General features: G+C 39.4%; 1 protein-coding gene and 1 non-coding gene across 3 annotated transcripts in view; one reads left to right on the forward strand and one right to left on the reverse strand.

Annotated features, from left to right (window-relative positions):
- Window positions 1-12498: 12498 nt before the first annotated feature.
- The window catches only part of LOC126252861 (probable tyrosyl-DNA phosphodiesterase), a 132238-nt gene continuing 122588 nt past the window's right edge, over window positions 12499-22148 (reverse strand). For both annotated transcript variants that reach the window (XM_049953816.1, XM_049953814.1), the window contains exons 10-11: window positions 14107-14326; window positions 12499-12749 (exon numbers count right to left, since the gene is read on the reverse strand). In XM_049953816.1, the coding sequence (XP_049809773.1) occupies window positions 12606-12749; window positions 14107-14326 (364 nt within the window). In that variant the 3' untranslated portion in view covers window positions 12499-12605. The remainder of the gene's footprint in view (window positions 12750-14106; window positions 14327-22148) is intronic.
- Trnat-ugu (transfer RNA threonine (anticodon UGU)) lies at window positions 15845-15919 on the forward strand. The gene has a single exon. It is a non-coding gene; the product is annotated as a tRNA-Thr (tRNA).

The following is a 22148-nucleotide window of genomic DNA, read 5'->3' on the forward strand; positions in this document are numbered from 1 at the left end:
CTCTATGTGCTGACACATAGTTCAAAAACTTGAATATATTAGTGATTAATCTTGGTGTTGTCTCATTGTCAATTTGTAGTGTGTATTAGTCACACTCAGTAAGCCTCTCTCTCTTTTAAATAGCAGAAAATGCTAATGGATGTCCAAGCCATGATGATGATATAAAATGAGATTCATTTTTTTGCAGTATAAAAAGTATGCAAACATAATTTCTGTATTCCTGATTGAAATCTCGTGTTCCACTCTGCAGCATAATATTATCTTATGTGTACATTTTGTTCCATGGTCTCGTAGTGAGGAGATCGTCAAGAATGTGGACCTTGTGAAAACAATTACATACAGTTAATTTTTACATTGAAAAAATATATGCTAATGTACCGTCCATAGACCTCAAATGAAATAGTTCACATGGATGTGGGAAAGTAAAGGAAATCTTTAATGTATTTTATTTAAAAGGTAATACAAACTTCTCACCAAAGCTGTAAATGTTCAAGTAAGCTGAGGTGCATATAATAATTCTTAGACTATTGTAGTCATACAACATCAAACAGAAAAATCAGTTACAACAATTGTTTATATTGAATAAGTGGATGCCAAACCCAGTGAGGGCATCCAGTCTTGAGTTGGTTGCTTCACATACGTTACAGGTAGTGACTTATTCTCTCGCAAGCATATTGGACTTTATATCAACAAAAATAATCAGTACTGGAAAATATATTATAAACTCGATAGATAAATAATCTATTCATCAAGCAGCAGCAGGAAAACACATGAAAGTTAAGGAAATGTGCAAGCTTTCAGAGCATGGCCTCCTCAGTCTGGCATCTGGATGAAGAAAAAGGACTGGTGAGGTTTAGGAATAGAACAATTACAAAGTTGCCCAGAAACCCAGGTCAGAGAGGACTTACCTGACAGGATGAAAGGGAAAGACTGGTTGTTGGGACCGTATTGCACAAGATTTGAAATCTTGAAAGTGTAAATGTGGAAAATAGGGTAATAAAAAAGACAGAGCTTACTGACAAAACATTATGCAAGAGTTAATAAGAGGAGGCGGCTAAGTGCATTATACATTGTAGACATGTGAGGTGAGGGAGTCGGCAAAGATAAACAGGTCGGATAGTAAAAGATATGTAAAACTAAAAGGTAGCAAAGAAAGGAATAGTTACTGAAAAGAAATTCGGAGACGTGTATTAAGGCTGCGTGTATGGTGAGAACCAAGAATATGTTGTAAAGCCAGAGAAAATGTTGTCAGAGGGGAGAATCCAGTATGACATGTACAGTGAAATAGGTACTGGGGTCATGACTGTCATGTTGCAGAGCATACTCTGCAATAGGATATGTGTGTAGTCAGTATACACTTTCTGTCTATGTCCATTTGTCCTAACTCACAACTTGGTGGCAGTCATATCATTGTAGAAAGACAAATATTGTTACGTAATAGGCAGTATACAATATGTCGGTTCACATGTGCCTGCTTCATTCATAGTATATGTTTTGCCAGTTACTTGGGTGGTATAGGTGGTGGCAGGAAGGAGCATAGGATAAATCTTACAGGGCGGATGGTCACGGGGTAGGGGCCATAGGTAGGAAAATGGCTGCAGAAGGAGCATAGGATCTGGCCAGGCTATTTTGGAGATTGGGGAATGACAAAAAGTTATTGTGGGTGTGGTGGACAGAATGGACCTCATTTCAGGGCATGATTTTAGGAAGTCATAACCTTGTTGAAGTGGCTGATTAATACATTACAGATTAGGATAGTAATGAGTGACTAGAGGTGTATTCCCTAGTTCTTTTTAGAGGGATAAGCAGTACCAGGATTCGCTGCAGCCGGGAAATCTGCTTTTGAACTAGGATAGTGTGGTTATTACATCCAGTGAAGGCTGAGATGAGAATGGTGGTGTGTTACTGCAAAGAGTCTGCGTCTGAAAAAAATACATTTGCCTTGAATACTAAGGCTGATGGGAAGGAACGTTTGACATGGAGAGTACTGTTGCTTGTTAGTGGGTTTCATGTTAACTGAAGGTATAGCTGACCCTTGGTGAGAATGTCAGCATGAAAGTGGTGAGATTCAGAATAGGACCATGTGAAATTTAATTGGGAGAATATATGTAGAGATTCCAAAATTTTTTTAACAGGTGAGCCTTGCCCAAGTCCATATGGTAAAGATGTCAGCAATGTATCAAAATCAAACCTGGGGTTGAAGGCTAACGGGTTCCCCCTCTAAGTGACCCATGAAAAGGCTGGTAAAGGAAAGAGCCATTCTGGTTCCCGTGACTGTCCCCCCAGTTTGTTTGTATGTCTACGCCTCTAAGGTAAGACATTTGTTCGTAAATATAAAGTTACATGCTACACAAATTGGAGTGGCATACGTTAAACCAAAGACTTTTTCGTTACAGCTGGACCTTCTCATGAAATTTCAATCATCAACTTTGTCCTCATAATGCGAAAATATTTTGTTGGCACCAACCTACAGAGGAAGAAATGATCATCATCATAAAATGGGGGAAACCAGAGCTCATATGAAAAGATTTGAGTGTTCATTTTTCCCGTGCACTGATCGAGAGTGGAGTGGCAGAGAAGTAACTTGAAAGTGGTTTGATGAACCCTCTGCCAGGCAGTTAATTGTGAATTGCAGAGTAATAATGTAAATATAGATGTTGATTAAGGTGAGCAAGAAGGACATCATAGTTTGGAATCAGATGGATGGTGGTTGAGGTAATGTTCAGCAGCAGACAGATGATGTACGTGAATAAAATTAGTATAGAGAGAGGTGGTATAGTGGTGACAAGCAAGCTGTGTGGTGAGAGTGGGCTGGGCAAGGATTTAAGACGATCTAGGAAATGGTGGGTTTCGTTAATATACGAGGGTAGTCTTGGTACTGTAGGTTGCTGGTGTTGATCAACTAAGGCAAATGTACTTTCAGTGAGTACTTTGAAGCCAGGAACTATGGGACAACCAGGGTGATTGTGTTTGTGGGCTGTAGGAAGAAGGTAAGAGATGGGAGTGTGTGGTTTTGGTGGGATAGGAAGTTCTGTGGACTGAGGTGTTAATCCTGGTTAGGGGCCAGAGCTTTAAGGACAGACTGCAGGTCAGTTTGTATCACAGAGATGGGATCTTAATGGCAGATGCAGTGTGTAAAAGTGTCGGAAAGCTGGTGTAGACCCTTGCTTACGTACTCCCATCGGCCAAGTACCACAGTGATAGATACCTTGTCTGGTAGGAGGATGATGATGGAGTCATCAGTTTTTAGGGAATGAAGAGCCTGGAATTCTACAGAGGACAGGTTAGGATTGTGTAGGTCCCTACAATATGATCCTAACCTGTCCTCTGAGGTTTTCAAATCTCATCCGGTGCAGTCCCCAACCATCAGTCTTTCCACAGTATTTCCTCAGAGCAACTGTCCGACATCTTTAGGTGGTTTAACCTTGCTGGTGGCTAGGTACGACTGACAGTATCTGCATGCACGACACCCCATTTCTAGAACGCGCGTGAAGATTGTGCAGGCGCAGAAATCACACATGCGCAATGATTTGCATCATATTCAAACGCCCTCTGCCAAAAATCAGAGTGGCTCTCCTGCGCTGCGCTGCACTGTACTGTAATGTGTGTTTACTAACAGTGCAACCAGAAGTTACACTCTAAAAACTGTATTAGACCAACGTTATGATGGATCTGTTATCGAAAAATCGTAATTTCCGGTCATGATTTAATAGCAGCCAATGCAGGGTTCCAAGCTATGCTCAGTTGAAATCCCACATCCCTGTTGATGAGATTATTGGCTGTATGAATATTTATTGTTCCCTTAATGATACAATCCCAGAAAGAGGATGCCGGGGATAAAACTTCCGTCTTTTCATAAATCATGCGATGGCCTGTATTGAGACAGTGTTCCACAATTGCCAACTTCTCCTGTTGACGAAGGCGTGTACGACACTGGTGCTCATCACACCGTCCTTGTATTGTGCGATATGCCTGGCCTATACGTGCTGCCCCACATTGACAATCAATCTTGTACACACCACATTTCCTCAGGCCAAGATCATCCTTAACCGATCCCAACAGGTTTCTCTGTTTTGCTTATGGTTGAAAGACAGACTTAATGCCATTTCTTCTGAAGACTCTTCCGATTCTTGACGACATGGTACCAAAATATGGCAAAAAGGCCAAAGTGATAGGTGTCTTCATATCTTCATTCTGCTCAATAGATTGAACTCACTGGGGCCTGAATGTATTACATATCTGTCTCTCAGAATAACCATTCTGTTGGAACACTGTCTACAAATGTTGTATTTCACTTGACAGGCTTTCAGGATCAGATTCCACTTGTGCTCTATAAACTAACTTACATTGTGCAGAATAATGGCAGCTTGTGGCCTGCATGTCTGTATGCAATGGCTTGCCGTAGACGCTGTGTCCCAAGGTTACATCTGCTTTTCTTTGTACCAAAACATCATTGTTTGTGAAGTTTATATTTGGATGGAGTGAATTCAGATGCTGAAGAAACGTAGGTAGGGTATCAAGTTCATGTGGTCACACCACAAACGTATCATCCACATACTGCAGGAAACAAGAGGGACTGAGAGTGAGAACTTGCTTTTTCTTCAAAGTCCACAGTAAAATAATAATTGTCCTCAACAGGAGACACAGGGCTTCCCATTATGACACTGTCCACTTGTTCAAAATATTGGTCATGAAATAAGAAGTTTGAATGTGGCACCATCTATCTGCAAATCATTGCGCATGCATGATTTCCGCACCTGCGCATTCTAGAAATGGGGTATCGACATGCGGATACCGTCAGTCGTGCTTAGCGATCAGCAAGGTTGAACCACCGGAAGATGTTGGACAGTTGCTCTGAGGAAATATTGTGGAATTTGCGCCATGTCACCCAGCGGCAAACCCGTGAAAACTATTTACAACATATCTGCTGGGAAATCTTGAAGAGTCACAATCAGTTGTTCCTTCTCACCTTGCCTATAAAGTCTCCCCAGACCCGAGATCCTGGGCAGCTTTTCTGTAACTGTTCCCATTTCCTAAACCTCACCAGACCTTTGCCTTCATCCCTCTTCCTTCCTCTTCAACCCTTTTGCCAGGAGTGGCAGCCACTGGCTTTCAAACTTTTGTGTGTTTTCCTCCTGCCACTGCTTGGTGAGTAGATTTTTTATCAGTCCAATGATATTATTATGGACATTCATATTTTCGTAATATAAATAAGTTGGTAATTAGATTTTGCAGTGATATGTAGAATCAGGAATTGCAAATATGGAACTGATGTGGTTATGTTTATTTCTGAATACCTCTTGGTAACGGAATGTCAACTGCCTGTAAAGGTGCAAGAATTAGCAATCAACAGGGTGGCATCAAAGGCAATTGAAACTATAGAATTTAAAATACAAAATGGTTTCCATCCAGTCTTGCAGTCTCCTAATAGATTCCAGTGACCATTTCATTCACAAACAGACAAAGGTCTTAGTCTCCCCTCATCCTCAGAATAGGTGGCTCCTCCATCAACATGGCGTCTGACTGCACCTTCCCTCCTGTATAAATCTACCTAGCCTACCCTTATTTCCTTTCAGAGGATGGAGCTATTTATGAAAGGAGCTATAAAAAGTATAGTGAGGTATGAGAGAAAAGTGAACAATTTGCATTTTGGCAAAAAAGTCTCTCTCTCGTGCAGTTCCATTCTCTTGACAGATGATTATTTTTCTTTTGTCACAGGTTTTGATCCAGGAGGTTTGTGTAGCATTTGGCATTTATATTTTTCATTATGGAATTAATAAGAAAATTTCTAATGTGAAGTAACCTAGGTGTTGATATCACATCAGAAACATTTGAAATGTTGAAGAGGTCATAATGGTGATGTTTGGCCGTTCCTTATGTATGTGTATGATGAGTCAATTTCACAAGGACCAGCAGTCATTGATGAGGGCACAGGAAGTGAATATCCTTTCACAGGAAAAGTGGACTAAAATGTGAGAGATGAACATATCCCTTGCAGTCCCCCAATGCCCCTTCCCTTCCCGCATAACAAGAAAAGTGATTTAATCAACATTGCTTGCATCTTATTTATACCATTCTGAAATGTTTGTCAATTTCTGCTAATGGATAGCAATGTTTGTGCAGTATGTGCTCTTTGTATTTGGATATTAGGAGTAACATAATACAAAAAACGTATCAAATTTTGCTGTCACTATATTCAAAATATCCTGGAGAATTAATACAACACTTTTACTTCGCCCCCACACCCATCTCAACCCAAAAGGGTACTACTAATTGAAAAACCTGTTAGTTCAGTCTTTTTTATACAACAATTGATTGCTTTGTGTGGAAACTTGGCCAGTTAACATTCAGTTTCATGAATACTTCATAATAATAACACAGAGTTCATCTGTTTAATCTTAGATATTTTTTTATTTACATATTTCTTACCTAGTCTTCTACATAAAGAGTTACTGCTATTACACACTTCTTTCGACAGTGTATTTACCATGTCCATGACCCACAATGCACCCATTATTGAACTTCTTTATTTACATAAAATATTCCATAGCATTTGACTCTTTACAGAAAGTGGTGATGTTTATCAGAAAGAAAGGGGGCTTTGTTCATCTACAAAACAAAATAATTGTGATTTCTTCATGTATCTTATTAGACATAATCATTCACCCAGATGCTCTATCCAATTAATTTTTTTATGATATAATTGAATTATTTTTGCTAGAAATGACAATTCATATACATTTCATTCATTACTCTTTGTTTAGACTCACGCTTCCAACATCTTTTCATTCTTTTTGTGCTTAGAAATTATGCTATTCAATACAGTGTGTCCACTTCGCGAGTTGTGTGCACAAAAAGTTCCAGCTGCTTTAGGAAACAATTTGGCATTTCTGTAAACCTGTTAAGAAATGAGAAGCTTACGTCAACTATTGTCAAATTCTACTGTTATCTGTATTTTAGAATATGTACTGTTGAATCATATATTATGACTGTCTTCTGGAAACCAAATTAACCATTGTTTGCAGTGCATGTGGCAGTACGAGTGACTCAAATCTGACTGCTGATAAACCTCAACAGGTATCAGGAGCTATTCTATCTGCAGCGCTGCCCACGTCTGTTAAAGTGTGCGTGACAGAATTATTACAAAGAATATTATGATTGGTACGTTCCCACAGAAGGTCAACTGGATTACAATCTTGGGACCAGAGAAATACTTGCCAATGGCTGCGAATGGTCTGCAGGTAGTTGAACATAACCATTTCCAGTCAATGATTGGTTCAGTTGGTCCAGAGGACTCAGTTAATTCCATGTAAACACAGCTCACACCAGCTTGCACAGTGCCTTGTTGGCAACTTGGGTCCATGGGATCTGTGCCACATTCTAACCCTGCCATCAGCTCTTACCAACTGAAACTGGGACTCATCTGACCAGCAGTTGGTTTTCCAGTCTTCTAGGGTCCAACTGATGCGGTCACGAGGCGAGGAGAATTGGTGCAGGCGATATTGTACTGTTAGCTGTTGGCGACGATGTCTTGGTCGTTAAGTGAAGGTTGTCAGCCACTGAGTTGTCCGTTGTAAGAGGCAATACCTGAAATTCAGTATTCTCGGAACACCCTTGACACTGTGGAGGACAGAATATTGAACTCCCTAATGATTTCCGAAATGGATTGTCTCACACATGTAGTTCCGACTGCTATTCCGAGATCAAATTTTGTAAATTCCCATTGTGTGGCCTTAGTCACATGAATCACCTGAATACAAGTGACAGCTCCACCAATGCTCTATCCTTTTATACATTGTGTATGTGATACTACCATCATCTGTATGTGTGCATGTCACTATCCCTTGACTTTTGCCACCTCATACCTGTGTAATGAAAAACATGAAATTGAATAAAACTTTCATGACTTACTATTCGGTTGAAAAGTTGTCTAGGATTTTTTATTTCTTTTTGTTCATTTAACATTCTGTTCAACTGATCTTTTAGATGGATGTAAATCTCTATTTCTTTCACCAAATCCATGACTTTACCTATCTGTAAATTATGTAATGTTTGTAGTGATTTATTAATATTAGGTATTTTGTGGTTGGCATCGTAAAGTATGCCGGAAAGGTGGAATAGCTTTGTGACTTCTTGTCATGTGTTCTTTAAATCGGGTGCTAACCTTCCTTCCTGAACTCCTATCATTAATCATTGCATACAACTGCTACTCATTCCTAAACAATTTATCTCTAAGAAAATGGGGTTGGAATGGTTTCTTGCCCAGCATGTACATTAGCTGATAATTTTCATTAACACTTTAGAAGACAAGTTTTTTAACAGACTGACCTGAAGAAATCTTTTATTGGTATAGGTATGTCAACGACATTTTAATCCTATTCAGTGACATAACAGAAGAGAGTAATGCCATTCATTCACAATTCAACAAAGGAAGATTAGCATCTGATTTACAGAACACATGACAATGACAACAGCACTTTTGCCTTTGCTGCGCACTTAAAAGATGCCAATCACAAAATACATGATATTAATAAATTACTGCAAATATTACATAATTTATGGAAAGGTCATGGACGTGATGGAAGAAATTGCTAAACAATTTTTGTTCAGTTCTATGACAAAGCATTATAGAACCACAGAATGCACAGTCATCACTATACTCGTTAACAGAAGTGACCTTAATGCAAAAGATCATGCAACTGTACAGTAGGTCATAAAAGTTTTTTCGATTTTCACATTTTTCATTACTCTTTCATTATACAGCTGTAAGTGCATTGCTTTAAAAAAATTTTATGCTAAAATGTAAATTATACACCATAGTTTTATCTTAATTAAATACATGTTAATAGTTTACACCCAAATAAAGAATAACAACCATTGTCTACCATCTGTATATGCTGAATACATTGACTTTATATACAAAGATCTATGAAACAACTGTTAAAAAGTAATGTGCTCCCATAATAACCAAAAAATATTTCTAATTTATTTCATGACAATTACATCAAGTCATAATTACAACAGGGGGACAAAGATCCCTATAGCATATGCACTATGAACGAATCTTCCATACAGTAAGTTACAATTGTCCTGGTATATCTTGGGATATGACTTGTTCGTATTTTGCATTTATAAGTGATACTAATGCATTCAATGTATAATGCTTCTGTTTTAGATGCATATGGCGTAAGGTTGAACCTGTACAATCATACATCAAAGTAAGAAAATGTCGGCTGAAAGTATCATAAAATCATTTAAAAACTTCATTGCAGCTATACCAGTGACAATGGAGGTTAAAAATATGTATTCAGTTTGTCCCCTTATATATATCAATGTACCTGGTGTACCTGTCATGCGTGGCACTGAGTTACATGGTGTACATGTCACATGTAACATTGCCTCATTATCAAACCTTCCAGCTCAAACATTTTTGTAGGGTTTCATGTTTCTACCCAAGAGAACAGCCAGACTGTAAAATCCACCAACTTACTGCAGTGTATTCTAGTCACAAAACTGACAACATATGCAACAACTAGGAAGCCAATACATGAGTTGCTTCTCAGCTAGTATGTGGTTCTGGTTAAGGGCCACTAAACTAATAGTAAGTGTTAGAAGCCAAAAAGTTCCTATAAAATTACTGAAAATGTTATGGAACACAATAATAGGTCATTGAATTGTTAAAATTTTTGGCCTCAGAACAAGTGCTCCTGAAAGTAGGAAATGGCCCTTCCATTAACACTCCTTTTACCATCAACTGGGTTTTAAAGCCATTACTTTTCTTTCCTATTTCTTCACTCAGCATTTTGACTTCATTTTCCTATTTGCATTTTGTTTTTCAAACATTGACTTTTCTTAAATATTTTTATACATGTTCCAAAATTTTGTGACCCCTGTTAAATGCATGCTACCCAAATATTTGGGAAAATCACAACATGATGAAGGGATCATCAGAATCGAATTATCTAAGGTAAATTAAGTAAGACTACGGTATGTGGTGAAGCTCCCATGCACTGTGATAAAAATCCTCAACATAATCCTATGTCACATCAGACTTTGGCTGTGCTCAGAAAGAATGAAATAACAGATAGTATATGGTGTGTGGGTGTGATATTTTTGCAAGTGATAGATCAAAACTATGAAAAAAATATCCTGTAAACTTCAAAAGTAAATACTTGTTTGTGATATAGGCAACTACACTCGTGTCAGGGAAATGTCAGTATTCAGTGGTGTGGGCTGGTCCCTTCCTGTTGACATTCGTGACTCATTTCGTATTGGTAGAATACGAATTAGTCCTCTTGAGTGGGATGCTGTTATCAGAGAAAGCACTTACAATAGTCTCTTACGTCAACTGTCCTGAAGATATTGTTTTGAGGTTGTGCAGAACAAGAATAGTGATTCCGTTGCATGTGAACAATGTAAACAGCAAAACAGAGCCATATTATTCCAGGCATGGAACAGCAGACATTTTATTCTGTTACTATTTAGCTAACGGCACTAATCAACAAGCAAGAATGCTGAATGACATCCTCAGTGCTGCATTCAGTCTGCAAAAATGTTAATCATGCATGGAATCAAGGGGTCCCATTCAATAATCTGTATGGAGGGTGACCTATATTTAGTCACAAAAAGTCCCAGTTCTGTCCCTGTTAGAAAAGTGCATAATACTGACTTCAAAACAATTTTCTTGAGAGAAAAACATGACTGCACTATATTTTTTACTTTCCTGAAGAGCTGGAGTGTGAAGGGGTGGGGGTGGAGGGGAGGAGCAGACCTCCCCTTGCCCTCTGGTATGGGCACACTTGTGTGGGATCATTCACAACAAAGGCAAAGGATTGCAGTAGGCCTCACACAGTTGCTTCCTGGATATTGAAGAGTGAGTGTTGTGACAAGTAGGCAGTCCTGGAATGAATGTGCGAGTAACTGGAGTTGAAGAAGAGTTAAACCACACTTTGGTTGTTCAGTTCTGCACAATGTGTTACTTTACATGAATGGAATGAGAAGAACCATGTGATACAATTGAAAGTACCCACAGCTATGCACTTCACAGTGGCTTCCAGAATATGTATGTGAAGGTAGTGGCGAACGTTCACAGAGAATTGTTACCCCTATGCAGTGAGTACAGTGAGCCACATTAATCTGTATACAACTGGCTGTACAAGTTCTCTGGTGCAATGACACATGCAAGTTTAATACAATAAGACAACCATTATAGATAGAAATTGCCTGTGTTTTCAGGCAGTGTAACATGATGCTGTGCAAATACATGGACTTCATTCATCCAGTCTTTGAGAATGAGAACACAAAGACTTCCAATGAAGTTCAGACCTTTATAAAACAACCTCACAAAATAGTGAAAGGGAAAAAAGTTCATTGCTTATTACATTTTTGTTGTCCGTGCAGTCAGACTTCAGCTGCAGGCTTGACTTTTAATTCATTACTTCTTTAATACTAACTCTATTCCCAACATACATTGCAGACAGTATCTACATATATCGTTTAGTGTATCTGCAAAATTATATCATTGTTTGACACATAGTTCAGGAGATGTGTGAAAAACTAGCTTTTGCTTAATATGGTGCACAAATTACCCAGTTCATAGTCATCCAATGTTTTATTATGAGAGTACTTAAGAGACTTCCAACAAACCTTAAACATAATTTCAATCCTTTGCTAAGCTTTTTCTTGCTTACCTGCTTAAAGGCAAATATTTAACATATTAACTCGTTTGTAAAGTACTCAGACACTTGTAGCTGTTTTATACATGGGAGTTCAGGATTTATTGCTAGACACTACAGCAGGTCATTTAGTTGTTTACATGGAATGACACACTTCTAAAAGTCGGGAATATAACATGATCACAGTCTCTTTATATTGAAGGGACAACATAAAATACACAGAATGTTTGTGGTATTATAGCATGTCAGTTACTGCCAAAATGAGGGTAAATTGTATAGTAATCCAAACCGTCATTGTTGATGAATTTTGGGTTCACTATTATTTAGCCCAAAACAAAAACAGACCAGAGTCAGCTTTGAAGGGTAAAAAGTTCTTAGTCAACAGATGGCGTCACATTTGTGGTCTTGTACTACATTCTAACAAGAAAAGAGATATGCACTGGTGGTTCCAAGCCAAAGCAAAGATGACTGCAAAGACAATGAACAGCTTGATGTTGTCAAGTTAAGATTATGTGCAATTCTATGAAATACACTAATTGTTATGGCTAGAAAAAGGATGACACTCACTCGTTACTATATGCAGTTATCTTGTATAAGTGCCATCTGACCTCAAGACAGGAATCAGACTACTCCCATTCACGTGTAGCACTCTTAAATTCTGTAGTTGTTAGAAGTTTTTTAGGATCACAGAACACCATAATGCAAAAACATTAAATTTTATAAAAGTTACCCCTTAATCTACAATAAGAATACTAATGTAAAACATGCCTAACATATTAACCCAAGATCTTTATTAGTGTTCTTGAAAATTACGTATTGGACATTTCTTTTATGAAATTAATGTTTTAATGTTCTTTGCAACTGTGCTTCACATAAAGGCACTAATACAAGATGTGACAATACATTGGTGCTTGACACAAATATTACATATTAAAATTTAACAGTCATATATTCAGTAACCCATGGTTTATCTCTTTCGCCATATGGTGTAGGTGGAACATCGAATGGTAGAGGAAATGAAGGTGCTGAACTATTCCCCAGTGTATTACCAACACGAAACTCTGACTTTCCAATCTGTAAAGTAAATATCAGAATGTTAGAAAGATACAATAAGAAAAAAAGGATAGTAACAGTACATCTGAAGATACACTACTCATATTTATTAGTGGGATGCAGAACTGGTCTGAGCCTTTCAATTGTGAAGCTATCTTTTACATTCCTTTTGTATTATTTTTCTTTTATGCACAAGATATATGATATGTCAAGTTGAAAAACAGAAAATGGAAGTAAAAAATGACAGTGCTTCCCACATTAAATTTAAAGTAGTTGCACTTACTTAAATAACACAGCACAGTAATCTAGATGTTAGTAGATGGTTAGTGTATACAAAGGAAATAATATTCATGTCATCAAATTTTGGAACAGTTCTTGCTTTTGGGACTATGTAAAAAGCTAGCTGGCAAAAATTGTGCTGGATTGTGATTGTGATGTAGATCTTTGAATTTCACGATCAATTGTTTACTGGCACACTCAAGCATGTGCACGCATGCACGCGCGCGCGCGCGCACACACGCACACACACACACACACACACACACACACACACACACACAAATGTGGATAAAAAGAGACAGCAGAATATAATGGAATTATTTTACCACCCTGCTGTCACTTATCTGTTAGGCCTTAAAGCAGGCACATGTTAAAAGCCGTTTGTAGCCTTTATTTTCTCATCTGTTATCCACCACTTACCTGATGATGAGCCCTCATTTCCTTAGTTTAACATACTGACAGACTTCCATGTGTAATTTCTTCTCTCTTTGGACTGCAGTAAACAGCAATATGTATTACTCACATGTACAGATGCCAAAGCAAAAAAATAATACAGATGGGGGTGGAAACTGGATGCAGAGGGCAAACTTTTGTGATATGAATCCAGGCCTCTTTCACATATTTATTTTGTAGCATATTTCCTTGAGAAGCAGATAATCTGCAGTTGTTCTCAAAACTTTCCTCAAAAATATGAGCTGTATGGAGCTACACTAAGACACAAGTGGATCACCGGTACTCACCGTCATGGGCAAAAATACAGTATTGCTAATGGACATATTAAAAGTAAAAAATATCTATTCCTAGCATTTGAAACTTATTAGTTCCTCCCTCTTGCAGGCAAGAGGGACAAGATGTGGAAGGTTAGAAAGGAGGGGCAGGTTACTCAGACCCTTGGACGAGAGGAACCAAGATGCTGTGAGAGTGCTAAATAGTGAATTACTAATTTGGACGCTAGGAATAATTTTTTTTTACTTTAGAATATGTACTCCTAAGGTAAACACTGGGGAGCTGTTGTTTGTGTGTGTGTGTGTGTGTGTGTGTGTGTGTGTGGGGGGGGGGGGGGGGGTTGTAAGAAACGAAAGAGGTGATTAGCACTAACCAGTAATTGTGGCAGAAACAGTACACCCAGTTCATAGGACATAATGTAGTGCCCAGAACCACATGTCTTTCCTTTGCTGGCCATACCCCAAGCTGCTTTTGACAAGTTGGCACTGCTCAAATGAAACCAGGCTAGGCTGGTCCAGTCTGGTGATGCTCGGCCATATGTCTTGATATGTGGCATAGCCTCTGAACGGTAGCGGCTGTCACTCTTCCATTCACTGTACAGATTGAAAACAAATTTCAGTATTCCTGTTGGTAGACATGTTAGTAAAAAAGACATTGTACAAAACACCACGACTACTGTTACCAAGTGTGTTTATTCCACAGGTAAAACAGTACATAGAATATTGTGCGAAGGTGCCAGATAGCTACTGGTGCGATCTACATGCCGAGCCTCCACATTTGCAGTTCTGTGGTGTCTGCATAGCAAAACTACATTCAGTATATGAAAATACACTGTTTGCTTACACACGTTCACATTTGCAGCTGTTACTAAAACTATAAAATAAGTAATTCATATGGTAATGGAACTGAAAATGCCTCACTTTCATTTTTAGTAAACAATATGATATTAATTAATATCACACTTACAATTTATAGGGTCGTTCTTTCGTTACCTATTACTAGTAATGAAATGATAATTAAATGGACACCCTAGCTGCAAGCAGGCGTTGATTTACTTCATTGGGGACATGTTGAAAATGTGTGCCCCGACCGGGACTCGAACCGGGATCTCCTGCTTACATGACAGACGCTCTATCCATCTGCGCCACCGCGGGCACAGAGGATAGTGCGTCTGCAGGAACTTATCCCTTGCACGCTCCCCGTGAGATCCACATTCCCAACATGTCCACAACACTACATTCGTAGTGCGCCTAATAGATGTTTGCCCATCATACTCATTACTCATGGCAGATTAATCTACCAAGTCCCGTACGAGTTCGGGCATAGTGTGTGCGTTCGCACAAGAAGGTCAAAGGCCGGGAACCCAAATTTTTAACTATATATGACGGTAGTATCTGTTCCCGAAAGAACAGTTACCGTCGATGACCATGCAGCTTTGCTCGAAATGAAATGATAATTAAATAGACACCCTAGCTGCAAGCAGGCATTGATACACTTCATTGGGGACATGTTGAAAATGTGTCCCCCGACCGGGACTCGAACCCGGGATCTCCTGCTTACATGGCAGACGCTCTATCCATCTGAGCGACCGTGGGCACAGAGGATAGTGCGTCTGCAGGAACTTATCTCTTCCACGCATCCCCGTGTGATCCACATTCCCAACATGTCCACACACTACATTCGTAGATGGATAGAGCGTCTGCCATGTAAGCAGGAGATCCCGGGTTCGAGTCCCGGTCGGGGCACACATTTTCAACATGTCCCCAATGAAGTGTATCAACGCCTGCTTGCAGCTAGGGTGTCTATTTAATTATCATTTCATTTCGAGCAAAGATGCATGGTCATCGACGGTAACTGTTCTTTCGGGAACAGATACTACCGTCATATATAGTTAAAAATATGGCTTCCCGGCCTTTGACCTTCTTGTGCGAACGCACATGCTATGCCCGAACTCGTACGGGACTTGGTAGATTAATCTGCCACGAGTAATGAGTATGATGGGCAAACATCTATTAGGCGCACTACGAATGTAGTGTTGTGGACATGTTGGGAATGTGGATCTCACGGGGAGCGTGCAAGGGATAAGTTCCTGCAGACGCACTATCCTCTGTGCCCGCGGTGGCTCAGATGGATAGAGCGTCTGCCATGTAAGCAGGAGATCCCGGGTTCGAGTCCCGGTCGGGGCACAAATTTTCAACATGTCCCCAATGAAGTGTATCAACGCCTGCTTGCAGCTAGGGTGTCTATTTAATTACCATTTCATTTCGAGCAAAGCTGCATGGTCATCGACGGTAACTGTTCTTTCGGGAACAGATACTACCGTCATATATAGTTAAAAATATGGGTTCCCGACCTTTGACCTTCTTGTGCGAACGCACACGCTATGCCCGAACTCGTACGGGACTTGGTAGATTAATCTGCCACGAGTAATGAGTATGATGGGCAAACATCTATTAGGCGCACTACGAATGTAGTGTTGTGGACATGTTGGGAATGTGGATCTCACGGGGAGCGTGCAAGGGATAAGTTCCTGCAGACGCACTATCCTCTGTGCCCGTGGTGGCTCAGATGGATAGAGCGTCTGCCATGTAAGCAGGAGATCCCGGGTTCGAGTCCCGGTCGGGGCACAAATTTTCAACATGTCCCCAATGAAGTGTATCAACGCCTGCTTGCAGCTAGGGTGTCTATTTAATTACCATTTCATTTCGAGCAAAGCTGCATGGTCATCGACGGTAACTGTTCTTTCGGGAACAGATACTACCGTCATATATAGTTAAAAATATGGGTTCCCGACCTTTGACCTTCTTGTGCGAACGCACACGCTATGCCCGAACTCGTACGGGACTTGGTAGATTAATCTGCCACGAGTAATGAGTATGATGGGCAAACATCTATTAGGCGCACTACGAATGTAGTGTTGTGGACATGCTGGGAATGTGGATCTCACGGGGAGCGTGCAAGGGATAAGTTCCTGCAGACGCACTATCCTCTGTGCCCGTGGTGGCTCAGATGGATAGAGCGTCTGCCATGTAAGCAGGAGATCCCGGGTTCGAGTCCCGGTCGGGGCACACATTTTCAACATGTCCCCAATGAAGTGTATCAACGCCTGCTTGCAGCTAGGGTGTCTATTTAATTATCATTTCATTTCGAGCAAAGCTGCATGGTCATCGACGGTAACTGTTCTTTCGGGAACAGATACTACCGTCATATATAGTTATTACTAGTAAGTCTTCGAGAGCCCACAAATGTTAAACACTTTTGTATTTAGCAGAAGTCATTAAATTCCCGATGCATACTACTTAGTTATTAGTCAATCTGCAACTCCACTAAAGGATCAGTCCAAAAATTTGAACATAAATATACAATTTATTCTTCTCTTAATATGCAACAACTCTGTCCTGCACCAAGTTTAACATTTGAGTGATAAAATGAACACCATTAAGAAAACATTAATTTAGTTGACTTTATTGTCCATCAGATGTTTGGGTCATAGAAATTCCTTGGAGCAGCGTACAGCATGGAGGTCTCCTCACTATTACTTGTAATTATGTAAGGCACGGCTTCACTGCTCTTATTGCTGCGTGAAGTTCAAAAGGAATACCTCAGACTGACAAACAGAACAACAGCATGTGATCTAAAGTAACACGCCTCCCAAATGTTGTTGTTGTTGTTGTTGTTGTGGTCTTCAGTCCTGAGACTGGTTTGATGCAGCTCTCCATGCTACTCTATCCTGTGCAAGCTGCTTCATCTCCCAGTACCTACTGCAACCTACATCCTTCTGAATCTGCTTAGTGTATTCATCTCTTGGTCTCCCCCTACGATTTTTACCCTCCACGCTGCCCTCCAATATTAAATTGGTGATCCCTTGATGCCTCAGAACATGTCCTACCAACCGATCCCTTCTTCTGGTCAAGTTGTGCCACAAACTCCTCTTCTCCCCAATCCTATTCAGTACCTCCTCATTAGTTATGTGATCTACCCATCTAATCTTCAGCATTCTTCTGTAGCACCACATTTCGATAGCTTCTATTCTCTTCTTGTCCAAACTATTTACCGTCCATGTTTCACTTCCATACATGGCTACACTCCATACAAATACTTTCAGAAATGACTTCCTGACACTTAAATCTATACTCGATGTTAACAAATTTCTCTTCTTCAGAAACGCTTTCCTTGCCATTGCCAGTCTACATTTTATATCCTCTCTACTTCGACCATCATCAGTTATTTTGCTCCCCAAATAGCAAAACTCCTTTACTACTTTAAGTGTCTCATTTCCTAATCTAATACCCTCAACATCACCCGACTTAAGGGGCTCCGGAACGCCCTATACTTGCAATGTTAAAATAACGCTTATAAATTACATCTTTCCTCACAAAGTATTTGAGGTAGGAAGTTGAACTTTTTACAGATTATTTACCGGAATATGGGCTACAACTTAACACAGGGATTTTACAAAATTTTAGTTCAGTTATTAAAGATGATTTTTTTTCAATTGTAATGAAAATTCACAACATTTTTTTGCAATTTTTTATTTATATATTCAAAAATATACAGTTTTTTTGGAAAAAGGCTTTGTTAAATTATGCAGAAGGTACTTTGTAACATTTACTGAAAGTTTGAAACAAATATGTTTGGAAGATCCTTAGAAAACATGTAATTAGTATGAGAAAATAAAAGTTTTGGGAATTGAGAGACAAAGATTGGATTAACTTTTTAGTGCATTCCAGGTCCATAGGATGGATTATCTTCATCCTCTGCAAACTCCTCCTCCAGCTTCCTCTTGTTCCTCCTCCTGTTTACTCTTGCTTGTATTTCTAGACTCTTTACAGCCCTGTCTGCAGCCCGAAGGCGTTCCTTGTCTAAAGCAAGCATCGCTCGTACCATGTTAGAACCTATCTTCATTCCCATATTTCTAAATACCTTTGGCTTTCCAACATTTCTCCTTTTCTTAAAAGCCTTCAGAGGATTTCTAATAACTTTACTTTTACTCATTATTATACTTCAACAAAACAGAGACTCAAGAAACAGAATTAATTACGAATATTTTCGAGATAACGACAGAGTAAATAAACATGAAACAATCGACAATCACACCAGCGATATATATAGCCACAACACATACTTTATCTCACATCACTAAAATGTACCTGATGAACATGGACGTTAATAATAACACCATTTGACAGCAGTTTAAGAGCGCCACAGTGGGTCACGCCCATGTAGAACACATTTCAAAAAAAATTTAAAAATAGTTGTAGTCTTTGGAATTGAATAAATTATATATCTATTAAAAGGTAATAGTCTGCAGATTCAGAAAACGCAAAAAAGTAAAAATTGAACTTTTCATGATTTTGAGCCTTTCCGGAGCCCCTTAATTCGACTACATTCCATTATCCTCGTTTTGCTTTTGTTTATGTTCATCTTACATCCTCCCTTCAAGACACCATCCATTCCGTTCAACTGCTCTTCCAAGTCCTTTGCTGTCTCCGACAGAATTACAATGTCATCGGCGAACCTCAAAGTTTTTATTTCTTCTCCATGGATTTTAATACCTACTCCGAATTTTTCTTTTGTTTCCTTTACTGCTTGCTCAATATACAGATTGAATAACATCGGGGAGAGGCTACAACCCTGTCTTACTCCCTTCCCAACCACTGCTTCCCTTTCATGTCCCTCGACTCTTATAACTGCCATCTGGTTTCTGTACAAATTGTAAATAGCCTTTCGCTCCCTGTATTTTACCCCTGCCACCTTTAGAATTTGAAAGAGAGTATTCAAGTCAACATTGTCAAAAGCTTTCTCTAAGTCCACAAATGCTAGAAATGTAGGTTTGCCTTTCCTTAATCTTTCTTCTAAGATAAGTCGTAAGGTCAGTATTGCCTCACGTGTTCCAGTATTTCTACGGAATCCAAACTGATCTTCCCCGAGGTCGGCTTCTACTAGTTTTTCCATTCGTCTGTAAAGAATTCGTGTTAGTATTTTGCAGCTGTGGCTTATTAAACTGATTGTTCGGTAATTCTCACATCTGTCAACACCTGCTTTCTTTGGGATTGGAATTATTATATTCTTCTTGAAGTCTGAAGGTATTTCGCCTGTTTCATACATCTTGCTCACCAGATGGTAGAGTTTTGTCAGGACTGGCTCTCCCAAGGCCGTCAGTAGTTCCAATGGAATGTTGTCTACTCCGGGGGCCTTGTTTCGACTCAGGTCTTTCAGTGCTCTATCAAACTCTTCATGCAGTATTGTATCCCATCTTCATCTACCTTCTTTTCCTTTTCCAGAATATTAACCTCAAGTACGTCGCCCTTGTATAGACCCTCTATATACTCCTTCCACCTTTCTGCTTTTCCTTCTTTGCTTAGAACTGGATTTCATATATTCATACAAGTGGTTCTCTTTTCTCCAAAGGTCTCTTTAATTTTCCTGTAGGCAGTATCTATCTTACCCCTAGTGAGATAAGCCTCTACATCCTTACATTTGTCCTCTAGCCATCCCTGCTTAGCCATTTTGCACTTCCTGTCGATCTCATTATTGAGACGTTTGTATTCCTTTTTGCCTTCTTCATTTACTGCATTTCTATATTTTCTCCTTTCATCAATTAAATTCAATATTTCTTCTGTTACCCAAGGATTTCTACTAGCCCTCGTCTTTTTACCTACTTGATCCTCTGCTGCCTTCACTACTTCATCCCTCAAAGCTACCCATTCTTCTTCTACTGTATTTCTTTCCCCCATTCCTGTCAATTGTTCCCTTATGCTCTCCCTGAAACTCTGTACAACCTCTGGTTCTTTCAGTTTATCCAGGTCCCATCTCCTTAAATTCCCACCTTTTTGCAGTTTCTTCAGTTTTAATCTACAGGTCATAACCAATAGATTGTGGTCAGAGTCCACATCTGCCCCTGGAAATGTCTTACAATTTAAAACCTGGTTCCTAAATCTCTGTCTTACCATTATATAATCTATCTGATACCTTTTAGTATCTCCAGGGTTCTTCCATGTATACAACCTTCTTTCATGATTATTGAACCAAGTGTTAGCTATGATTAAGTTGTGCTCTGTGCAAAATTCTACCAGGCGGCATCCTCTTTCATTTCTTAGCCCCAATCCATATTCACCTACTACGTTTCCTTCTCTCCCTTTTCCTACACTCGAATTCCAGTCACCCATGACTATTAAATTTTCGTCTCCCTTCACTACCTGAATAATTTCTTTTATCTCATCATACATTTCATCAATTTCTTCGTCATCTGCAGAGCTAGTTGGCATATAAACTTGTACTACTGTAGTAGGTGTGGGCTTTGTATCTATCTTGGCCACAATAATGCGTTCACTATGCTGTTTGTAGTAGCTTACCCGCATTCCTATTTTCCTATTCATTATTAAACCTACTCCTGCATTACCCCTATTTGACTTTGTGTTTATAACCCTGTAGTCACCTAACCAGAAGTCTTGTTCCCCCTGCCACCGAACTTCACTAATTCCCACTATATCTAACTTTAACCTATCCATTTCCCTTTTCAAATGTTCTAACCTACCTGCCCGATTAAGGGACCTGACATTCCACGCTCCGATCCGTAGAACACCAGTTTTCTTTCTCCTGATAACGACATCCTCTTGAGTAGTCCCCGCCCGGAGATCCGAATGGGGGACTATTTTACCTCCGGAATATTTTACCCAAGAGGACACCATCATCATTTAATCATACAGTAAAGCTGCATGCCCTCGGGAAAAATTACGGCCATAGTTTCCCCTTGCTTTCAGCCGTTCGCAGTACCAGCAAGGCCGTTTTGGTTATTGTTACAAGGCCAGATCAGTCAATCATCCAGACTGTTGCCCTTGCAACTACTGAAATGGCTGAGCCCCTCTTCAGGAACCACACGTTTGTCTGGCCTCTCAACAGATACCCCTCCTTTGTGGTTGTACCTACGGTACGGCTATCTGTATCGCTGAGGCCCGCAAGCCTCCACACCAATGGCAAGGTCCATGGTTCATGGGGCGGGAGGGGGCTCCCAAATAAAGACTACTTTAGTTCTCGAGAATATGATCTCATCTAACTTCCAACAAAATTCCCACTAACACAAAATTCATAATGCTTGTTCATTTATACACAAGTTCAGTACAGAAGTTTCCAACTAACGTTAACCAAAATGATTATGAATAAAACCATGGAAAATTTCGTACCCTCTCAAGTAATTTATATTAACTAAACTTATGTATCATCATGAAATGCTCTTGTGTATAGCGCCTGCACCCAAATGCTGTTAATCCAAGAATGTTTTGTATACTTTGCTATTTCTGTATGTATTAAGTTCTTTTGGAAATTTTCTTATTATAATAAATATATATCTAACATCATTGACTACTGAAACATTTGTAAAAGATTATGAAAATGTATGACATAAATGTTTGTTTA

This window comes from Schistocerca nitens, chromosome 4 (genome assembly GCF_023898315.1).
Source record: "Schistocerca nitens isolate TAMUIC-IGC-003100 chromosome 4, iqSchNite1.1, whole genome shotgun sequence".
NCBI classification, from domain to species: domain Eukaryota; kingdom Metazoa; phylum Arthropoda; class Insecta; order Orthoptera; family Acrididae; genus Schistocerca; species Schistocerca nitens.